Here is a 10,686-nt window from a genome sequence, read left to right on the forward strand (position 1 = left end):
TGCTTCGAGATTTTAACTTAAACTATTCGATAAATTGTCTGAGGTGAAGTTTAGATAAGTTTGTGTATCTGGAAAGAATGAAAATGAGGGAAGCTTAGGGCTAACTGCAGGATGTCCCAGAGATCGGTAGCTCTTTCCATGTTGTTTATTTAGATATCGATTTTAGTCTATAACCTGGCTTCATGAACGCAGCCTGTGTTTATAAAACACAATGGAATTAGAGTTTAAAATATTCTTGAATTTAATTGAAATTTTGTAGCCACCATTGATTGGTTGTCCCGAAAAATCACACTGAACGCGATTTCAATACACGGTTGATATTGTAGTAACAATATAGATTGTTTCGGCCTGGTTTTCGTTAAAAACAACGCTACGGGCACGAATGAATCGATAAATGGACAAACTAAATTAAAACATTCGGACCAGATTGAGCTAATAAATGTATTTTTCCGATGAATAAGAGATTCGAGAAATGCACCACGACGTTTCGCCAGAAACCTTAAATCTCACCGGGGGCTTTCGACGAACGGAAAGAAGAAATGTTTGGAAGGGTAATGAAAACCTAAATCAAAAGCGCGATGAGTTATGTGCGTAACGGAACACTGTTGAGATTCACCAGCAGAAATAGGAGAAATGTTGAAAATAAAGGGATACGATGTAAATAGGTTCGAGGATATATTTAAAAATTACTTTGAGGATAACGGTCTAACAGAGGTCTCAAAGGATTAGAAGCGCTGTAAAACTGCATAAAATCTTTACGCGACTTTTGCCGCAGTTTTACGAGCTATCTTAATCCTTTGATCTTCTAGCCAGAGTTATCGCAGCTGTCAAGCCTTCGATTAATTATGACTCGTGTCATTAAGTAAGGGGTGTAACTCCTCAAAGACGTGCCGAAGAAACAATATTTCCGAATGAAAAAGTTTCAAAGTATTCAATTCACTTCGTTATCGAACGTCGGTTCTACTTTTCAGTATCTAATCGTTTTTACAGGAGATCATAAAACTATATCTTTCGAATTAATTCTTCGTCACAATAATTGTTTACAAAAGTTGGGCTAAGAGCATCGATAATAGTGGAACGACTTTAAAGAGAAATTTCAGTCTCGATTATTTTCACAAAATGTTCACTTCTTTTCAACAAAGTGTACAGTCACATTTATAATTTTCAATTAAGTTGTTGGGGTCATGTGGTATATTCCTAGCGTTTCATTTAGTTGGCGATACAGGACATAGACTTAAATATTAAACAAGCGAAAACGTTATTAGTAAGTTGTTGACGCTATTCTTTTGTCTTTCTATGCAGTGTGCAGTTGAATTTCCCTTTTCTTCAACTGTTCACCGCGAGACACATAACCACGCGATTTTCCCAGCTGTTACGTCAACCAGCTCCAACGCCACGTCTATAATATTAAATAGCGAGAAATATGGAGGCGTTCGACGTAACTCGTCCGCTGGAGATGCGTAATTTATTAGAGACCAACGTATGCACTACCCAAGCAGTCGTCAACTTCGTTTCACATGAATCTCATTTTATCGCAAAAGAGTCGTAAAACGGCTAAAATTATCCGGAGTTGTATCACGCTCCTTTCGAGCAGTACATTTATTCCTGTTCCCAGTACCTCGCCGAAGCAATTCCAGAATAGAAACAATATCGTCATACGAGTGAGAGGGAAGAGGGGTTGGAGGGAGTTGTGCGTAACCATCTTCGATGATTTAGGAGAAGAAAAATAAGCGAGAGTACCAACAACCTGTTGGAACGCGTCAAAATGTTTCATAAGTCTCCTGCGTCTTCTTGCATTAATTTCGCTCGGGGGAAACGTATTGCTCGTCTACTCTCATAGCAACGATCATTTGTCACGACTATGCACGATGCATCAACCGTTCGCCCAAGGAATTATTGAAAAGATCGTCGACATACTTCGCGAGATGTTAGTGGACGAATTTTGATTAAAAGTATGCTTGGAAGCAGCATTTTGGGAATTTTCTAAGAAAATGGGGTTGGTATTTAAGAAGGGGAAATTAAATTTGGATTTTTCTACGCTAGTGTTTTTAAATTTATTATTGTTATCGCGATACTAATGTGCGTCGAAATGTGTACAGAGGCCTTTCGATAATCCTTTTAAGTTTAGGATGACTCAATATTACCAAATGGAGTCGATTCAGGAACTTGGACCACGCGTTAAAAGAACTTAGAGCGTGGAAAATCAAACTTTTTCTGTCGGGAAATGGCGAGATAACGAAATGAAAAAAAAATATCAGATAAGTAAAGGAAGATTAAAGCTCTAAGGAGTGGCTCTAAGGACTGTCCGTCGAGCGAAACGTCGCGACGCAACAAAACCTAAACCATTTGCAAATGGAAAGCAGAAGTTGCTCTTGAAATAATGCCAACGTCGGATTAATAGTCTTTCGCTCAAGAAGACAAACCCAAGGGCGTCGCTAACGATGAGCCCGACACGTGAGATTCACAACTGTTCTGAGACATCCGTTTCGATTAAACTCTATTTCGGTTCAAACAAACACGAAGCCATGAATTCTGCAATTTTAAGCTATCTTCCTTACGAGTACAATCTTATAATTAAGTCAATTTAACGAGAAACGTTTTAAAAACCACAACTCAACTACAATTACCCATACAATATTCGTAAGTAGTACAAATACCTTATTAAATTGACTTTTTCCTTAAATTTATTAACGTATCTTGAAATAAAAAATTTTTGGTAGAATGTTTTTAAGAGTATTAAATAAGTGTGATCGAAAATGTTAAATTACCAGCGCAGACTATTCCACAAACACTAAAATAAGTACGAGGCTATATCGTTTCAATTTTGCACTGAATAACGTGAAGTTTATTCACGATGTATAATATCGCTCTTTACGGCCAATTGCAGCCCTTCCGCGGATCAATATTAAACGGTATTTCACATAAATATTCAGTTTCCTCGTCGAGTTTCAACGGTCGAGCTAATCTCGCGGCACGCGAAAGAATTTAAACTGCTTAGAAGTATTCCCATCGAGCGACAAGTTTCTCGCGAGAAACTCGTGCGCGTAAAGATCTTCGCGAGTTTCGTACGTTTAAAGAAGGTTGCGTGAATTTTCAGAAATTTCCAGACGGTAGGGAATTTTTTTTAAACGACGAAAGAAAAAGAATCACCTGATCTCTGAACCCTGTGCACAGTTTCCAAACGAATAGTATAATACTGTTATTTTTCGAAACTTTTAAGAACAATTTCTTGGGAGGAATTGTTGAAAAATATTCGAGGAACGTAAGGAAAACGAAAATAAAATGTAACTCAGATCAATGTGCAAAAATATGGAATAGCCTCGGTCCTTGCTAATTTACATGCGTAACTCTATTAATAATTAAATTCGCGCGAGTCCCTTTGAATGTGCACAAGTGGAAAAAAGTTTCCTCGCTGCTACGTTAAAAATTCCCTGGAGGAAAAGGCGACGAGGACTAGTTTCAAACTAAGTTACCGCGAAACGGACGTCTGCGTGCAAAGAAGGGGGAGCGCGGGACTCCGCTTTCGCAGCGATAATGCATTCGAAACCACAGTATCCCGTCTTTTACGGAAAACCAGGAGGATCCTGACCACTAGTCGCCATACGTATAATTCTGTACACCCAGTAGCGTGGCGAATGGAGACAAAAGGTATTAAAAAGGCAGTCAAAGTATTTATACTTTAAAGAATTTATATTTCAACAGTTTATACTTTACGGGGCCTATAGTATCTAATTTTTAATTCCAATGTTCACCTACTAGACATTTATTCATGGTGTCGTCCACTTAAAATGTTCAATTTTTTGAAACAGTCAAGACTCACGATTAGACTACGGATCTTTGTGCGAAATAAAATCTTTGCAAACGAACCCACAAAAAATTGAACCTATTTTTTACTTTACGAATTTACTTTACTCTGCAAATTTAATAATACGATCTTTACTTTCAATGATTTTTACATTCTTGCGTATTCCATTCACTCTGTGGTTTCTTCCAAATTCAAATTTTCTATAAATGGAGAAATATATAAAACCTAGTAACAGTATGCAGATATTAATTGTCAGTCTAGATCAATATATACTAATGCAGAAAATTGTCTTCCGAGACTCTTCTTTTTTAATCGAGTATCGAATTTTCGTTAAATACATTCGAAAACTCACAGGAGTAGAAACTGAAGCCTCTACATAGATTTGTAAAATTTCTAGTTGCACCATCATGTACACTAATACTCGGATAGGTGATATGCATGTCGCCTGGGGAAGGTCGAAGGTCAAAAGGATCTCGCCCAAAGGATAAGGGATAGACGTCGAATCGTGCGACCCCGATACGTCTCGAGACGAATAAACGAGAAACGAATAGCGGGAGACACAAGTGACGATTTATCAAAACGTCTGTTTCCTTCGACTTCGAATCGAAAGCTCGTCGGGCTCGAAGAACCGTCAGACGTTTGACGATTCCGGTACGAATCTTACAATCTATCGTCAATAAAATTCATCGTTTCGAATCGATCTCAATCAAGATCGGATTCGTGTTTTCGCTTTGCCAGCTATTAACGTATATCGTACAGGACTTATTACCTGAACTGAATTAAACCTCGTTCATAGAACACCAGTAGGAGAAAAAAGAACGATTTCGTGCGCAAATTCTCGATTTTTCATTTATACGCTTGGGAACGTTGGTTTATCGTCCAATTTTATATTTCATTTTCGTCTGGTACCAATCATTTATTTTTTAAATATAGAAATGCAAAAGATCGATTGCAAAAATCTGTTCAGATAAATGTGTATCAGAATGCAAAGCATTCCTCTGGGGGGTGGCGCCCCTAGTTAGCAAAACACCGTTCTAGACTAAAACCGGTGAAGATCTGCGAGTTAATTTTTATTTTAGAAGCAAACGCAACGCGCGCATTTAAAGATACATCCCTAAACTGACAGTCGAGAAATACACGCAAAAATGCGAATTGTCATCCATTCGAATAAATAAATGAATTCTTAAAAAAAGAAACTTTGCAACTGGCGTGTATTTTCACTCAAAGATAGTACGCATAGAAAGTAGATTAATACACGATTTAACATTTCACATAATGCACTCCGAATTCTTTTTCAATTTTGTTTCCTATAAATCCCTATTATGGGTTCTATTTCAAACATACTTCAAAATATTGGGTTGTCTGGAAAGTCCATGCCGATTTTTAGTAGGCGGTACAGGTCTAAATATATCGGAATGGTTGAAAACAAATAACATGTGGACATTCCTTAAAAGGTGGAAAAATTGTGAAACAAAATGGTACATATATAATTCAATAAATAAATATCGAAATTCAAACGTGTCTTTGAATGTTTCTTAAAAATTGGCACGAACTTTCTGGACAACCCACAGTGGGTGCAGAAAGTATTCGTACACCGACGAATTTCCCCAAAAACTATGTAAAATTGTAATTTATTAGCTTATTTTGGATAAACAATGACATTCTACATATTCTCGGAAATCTCTAGAGTAGATAGATTACAAAAAAAAATAGCTATTTATGTAAGTTACAAAATTAACAAGAAAAAAACAATTAATCGATAGAAATATTGAAGCAATAAGTATTCGCACAACTGTTTAATGTTTAAAACTTCATTAAAAACTTCCTTTTGATTTTATAATTATTGTAACTCTTCTAAGCGTTAAATCAACTAAATTATTAGGTATTCGAAGTGGGATCTTCTTCAATTCCTCTATTAGAGCCATTTTTAAAAGTACTTTACTGGAAAATTGATGTTTTCTAATTCGTACGGAGCAATAAACTAATGTGTTTACGTTAGAAACTCTACTGTAAATGGTTCGTCGTAAAAATCGTACAAATACTTATTGCTTCTATGCTTTTACACACTTTTCACATTTTTTTGTTGATTTCACAAATTATATGAACTAGTAAATGTTGTTTGGACTATATCTATCTTAGAGACTTCCGAGAATATGTAAAATATCATTGATTATAAAAAAAGAAGTTAAGAAACTACAATTTCACACAAAAGTTTTTTGGGAAATTGATCGATGTACGAATACATTCTACACCCACTGCAATACAATTGCTCAATTCATACTAACTTCAATCAATTCTTCTCGTGAATTATATTGAAAATAGATTCCAGGCTGTCTACCAATCAAATATTTAGAGCACCTCTAAATAAAGAAAAACCTACATTCAATAATTAATCTTTACTTTCCACCTATATAAATGATGTCATAACTCTACGTATCAGTGTAAAGCGGTATTTTAAAATAAAGGAACCACTGGAGGAACCATTCTGAGTTACCATTTCTGCATCATCCTGTCGCAGACGCTTTCGTCGCGTCCTTTACGTCTCCGGCATCGTCCTGGACCGGCGTCGCTCCGTTGATATGCAAATCACAGTTTGAGAATTACTCAACCGAGGAGGAGATAATCTGTCGTCACAGTGGCCGTTGACAATCGTCCTGATAACGAATACGCGAACGCGAACCACGATATACCGACCGAACGAACGAAACGCGAAAACTAGATACGCACACGCGTAAAGCGCGAGACCAACTGACTGACTCTCAGCGATTTCGGTCGTGGCTTCCCCACTAGCGCCATCCTCATCGAACAGACTCACCGATGCATCTATCGTCACTCAAATGCGTGCGCACTGCCGAGAACGCTTTAATCACTTTTTCTATTAATCTACTTCACTTTCGGCCAACCCTCCATATACCACAGTGTGCTTTGCTTTAGAAAAAGAATCGTACGATGTAATGGTCGATAAACCCAGATAATTATATAAAAAGTGAAAGGGAAATTTGAATAAAGACGAAGTTCTAACTTCAGAAATGTGTAAAATTTTATTTGAATAGTAGATGTCTGACGGCTGTTTACCCGCCGTTTATCAAACGGAAATTAGAATCACGGATATGTAACTGGTCGATCGAATAAACGTACATATTGTAATAGAATTAGATTTTAAAGACGAAAATAATAGGTAACTTCGTTATAAAGGGTAAAATTAGGTTGCTAAACAAGAGCTAATTCGAATAAATCTCTCATTTAAATCTAATAGTAATCTCTCTTTCCATTCTCATAGTTCAAATTTTAATTTTGTATAAGAAAGGATCTATCGGAACAAGATGTTTTATAGAATGTCGCCATCAGACTTTTAGATTTACCCGCCAAAAATATGTTCGTGACATTCGATTGAATTGCTATAATGTTACAAGAACATTTTTAATCGTTTTACCTAAAGATCGTCACGTTCCTCCTTTTCTATTTTCTTAAATACTTCCAGCAACGATAATTATGTTCATACATATCTCTGCATAGTATAAAATAAAGTCCCTGGTGGACGTCTGTCTGTTTGTTCGGGCTAATCTCCAGAACTACTTGTCGGATATCTGTAAACAATATTCGGAAGAATTATTAAACATAAAAAGTGCTACAAAAAAAATCGCGACAGCATATATCTATCTTTAAAAGACAGCCCCCGATAAACGTTCTCAAGTTATGGTTTGTAGTACCAAATCAACGTAACAAGTGTCTTTGAATAGTTTTCTATTTTCACTGTTAGATGGCGCCATTTATAGTCTTTTTACCGACCTATCGGTACATTACCATAATGTCGGTAAAAAAAAACACTGTATATGGCGCCATTTAACAGTAAAATTAGAAACTATTCGAGGAAACCTTACAAACCATAACTTGAAAACGTTTATCGTGGGCTGTTTTATAATAATAGATAGCTATTCATATGAAGAAAATAGTGAGAACAAGAGAAACTGTGAGTTTAAACATTTTTAAAACAAGACTAGTTCTATAAAAAAAAAAAATGTATAGGGTAAGGAAAAAATAGGTTCTGAGAACATTTACACGGTCATACGAATTGCAAAACATTTTATTCAATGATATATAAAATAATGACAGTGGAAACACACAGGGGAGAACATGGGTTGTTTCTTCTAATATAATAATCTTTAATTCTACTAAATATTGAAGTAAATGCCCATTTGAAATAAAAACATTCGTCTTTTCTCCATCGCTTTAAATAGTTATAAGGTACAAAGGTACTGTTACATATTTTTGTTTTTAATTCTTCTGTTCAGCATGTTATGCTGCAGTCACCTATACCCCACAATACTTTGCGAGTTTAATTCAATTTCATCCGTGACCATTATAACCGTCAATCTTCGAAGGTTAAAGATCGCAAGGAATCTTCGGGATAAATCTCTAATACTGCTGTTGCCCCAAAATTAAAAGGAACGGCTATGCCACCGTCGAGAACAAGTCCGCCATCGAAACACTGCGATCTCACTGTTAACGTACGACAAAATCCGCGCGAATGCAGACACTTTGGTATAGGTCGGTGATTAGTTATTATCATATCTCTTATAGCATAACACATTTTTAAGTCCTCTGAAATATAAACTGGAAATTAATACTCACTTTATGATCATATTATCAAGTGTACCTACCAGGATCAAAACGTAAACTACTGTTAAAGATGGTGCAAATTTTTGTTATTTCCTCGTTACTAAACTCCCGTTTTACATCTACAAGATTCAAAATTTCGCGTACTATCTGCGAATTGACACTATTTATCGACTTATGCCAAGATGTTGATCCTGTTCCAGTGCTAACACATAAACCAGAGCTTTTCATTCTCTGATACTTTTCTTCTTCATCTATTTTAATGAGCAGGTCACTTGTCCTAGCTGATAATGTCTCTGCTATAAAAATCTAGGTATAAAGAACAACCGAATTCTGTTAATATTTAGCAACTCATAAAGTAGACTGACATTGAACGCAAATAAAACTAACTTCATTTAATGCTAACCAGGGTAAACGTCTCTCTTTTGGTAGACTATTTGGTGCTTCTTTCTGCATGTCTTGTGTATAAAATCTTTAAATAATAAAAAATAAGTTTATGGATGGAAACATGTTTAATGGATATTATGCAAAAAAAGTGGTTCAGTTTTATTACTTTTCGCCACCTGCAACACGACCTTTTTCATGTGTATGAAAAGGAGCTTCCCAGATGCCATCTCCCTTTAATGTTGTTCTAATTCTTCTTCTCATTACCACACGATAATAGCCTGCTTTTAACCTTTCAAAAATTTCAGGTATGCTCCTTGTGTATTTTGATGGTAGCATAAGAAATCCTTCAGACCATTCAGGATACGAATTAATACCCATTATTGGTTTTTGGTTATCATATATTAAATTAGCTGCCAAAAGAAATGTGCCATCACCACCAATTGGAAGAATTAAATCAGCCCAAGTAAAATTTGATTGGTCAAGATTTTGTCTGTAAGACATCACTATGAATAAATAATGTAGTATTCCATATATTCATTCTTCATTGTTTAAGATCAAACTATTTGAGTAAAAATATTTGTTCAAATTATATTTACTTGTTTATTATTTTATATTCTATATTCATCTTTCTCAGCTCATTGATCACTTGATGCTGCACATTTTTTGTTGCAATATGACTAGCCAACATAGCCTCATAATCAGATCCTCTTTCCAACAGTTTTAATTTTAATTGCTCTTCGGTCAAGTCTGGTTCTCGTAATTTTTCAAAATAATACCGAGACAATTTTGCCACAATAAGCACACGTTTTGGTACAAAGGTTGATTCATTTCGTAGGAATAGCTGAAGGCTTGTACAAACATTATACTTGCTTGGTAGTAAAAATTGCAAAGCTTCTGAAATTTTATTCAGATCTTTGTATTTATAAATAGATACTTGTATGTATTAGAGAAATTAGTTTTTAAATCACTTTCCACGATACTAATGACACATTAACGACAGAATATTTTATTTTGATTTCAGTAAGAAGGGTTCAAATTACTTTATTATTAGTTTTATTATTCGCTCAAACGTTTTAATTGATACAATTGAACAATCGTTTAATTCTCCGCTTTTGAGTTTTGCAAAATAAATACGAAGTATAGAACTTTGATGTTCTAACTATAATACATTCACCAATAAATGAGTAATAGTCGAGTCTCGATACGAACTATTCAGATTAAATTAATGCATATCGAAGTTATTATCGAAAGTTATCTTTTGTTTTGAGAGTTGTCATCAAAGTTGATGATTACGCGCTGTCATCGACAAAACTAAATGGTAAAAATTGACTTACTAACAGATCTTCGAAGATGGCTGAACGTCGTCATTGCATACTGCTCGACAAAGTTTATCTAATAAAACTATATGAATGACAATGTAAAAAAAAGGCATAAAATTACAGTGCAACGTTCCTAACCTCCCCGTCAAGGCCTCCTGGACACTCCTTTCAAAATCAGAGGCCATTCATGTTTTATGGGATACGACAATCGTGGCACTGTAATCGTCTTTCTAGACGTCCACTGTACAGTGTACTACACAATACGTAGTTTCTGGTATATTTATTTATAGTTTTCGTGTGCAAGGGGATTCCCCATAATGACGGGCATTAAAATTCTTTATTTATTTTGGCAATCAAACGCAGCTTCTGACAATCTCGACGGAGTTTGTCTGTGGTCTCACGATCTTTATTTTTTCTAATAATTCTAATAAGTACAATAATACTAAAATTAATCTTAGTGACGCCATCGGTGGTAAAGTGCTCAAATTTGTAGTGAAAATAGTTCTTAATCTTTCTGATAGATGGCGCATCCGATATTTTTTAATAAATTATTCTGTT

At 35.4% G+C, this 10,686-nt stretch overlaps 2 protein-coding genes across 5 annotated transcripts in view; both read right to left on the reverse strand.

Moving 5' to 3' along the window:
• Nucleotides 1-6,540, reverse strand: part of LOC128872619 (diacylglycerol kinase 1) — a 97,314-nt gene extending 90,774 nt beyond the window's left edge. For both annotated transcript variants that reach the window (XM_054115500.1, XM_054115491.1), the window contains exon 1: nucleotides 6,300-6,540. The gene's annotated coding sequence lies outside the window, so the exon portion shown is untranslated. The remainder of the gene's footprint in view (nucleotides 1-6,299) is intronic.
• Nucleotides 6,541-7,871: 1,331 nt separating this feature from the next.
• On the reverse strand, nucleotides 7,872-10,384 carry LOC128874934 (NAD kinase 2, mitochondrial). 3 transcript variants are annotated; one of them, XM_054120161.1, is made up of 6 exons: nucleotides 10,144-10,312; nucleotides 9,406-9,703; nucleotides 8,976-9,299; nucleotides 8,813-8,894; nucleotides 8,467-8,731; nucleotides 7,872-8,407 (listed from the first exon to the last, which is right to left on the reverse strand). In XM_054120161.1, exons 1-6 carry the CDS (start codon nucleotides 10,175-10,177, stop codon nucleotides 8,175-8,177), a joined length of 1,236 nt encoding a protein of 411 aa, XP_053976136.1. In that variant the 5' UTR covers nucleotides 10,178-10,312; the 3' UTR covers nucleotides 7,872-8,174. The 3 variants fall into 3 exon arrangements, with proteins under 3 accessions (XP_053976136.1, XP_053976224.1, XP_053976307.1); XM_054120249.1 differs by having other exon boundaries at nucleotides 10,148-10,289; XM_054120332.1 differs by lacking the exon at nucleotides 9,406-9,703 and having other exon boundaries at nucleotides 8,976-9,219; nucleotides 10,148-10,384.
• Between the last annotated feature and the right edge of the window lie 302 nt (nucleotides 10,385-10,686).

This window comes from Hylaeus volcanicus, chromosome 1, assembly GCF_026283585.1.
Source record: "Hylaeus volcanicus isolate JK05 chromosome 1, UHH_iyHylVolc1.0_haploid, whole genome shotgun sequence".
NCBI lineage: Eukaryota > Metazoa > Arthropoda > Insecta > Hymenoptera > Colletidae > Hylaeus > Hylaeus volcanicus.

What these genes read in the sequence shown, in the direction of transcription:
- LOC128874934 (XM_054120161.1), bottom strand. Translation starts at nt 10,177, where the DNA reads ATGACGACGTTCAGCCATCTTCGAAGATCTGTTA. An exon ending in CGTGTTGCAGGTGGCGAAAA is followed by an intron (nt 8,895 to 8,975) that starts GTAATAAAACTG and finishes TATTATTTAAAG; the next exon opens with ATTTTATACACAAGACATGC. An exon ending in TAGTTTACGTTTTGATCCTG is followed by an intron (nt 8,408 to 8,466) that starts GTAGGTACACTT and finishes TTTATATTTCAG; the next exon opens with AGGACTTAAAAATGTGTTAT.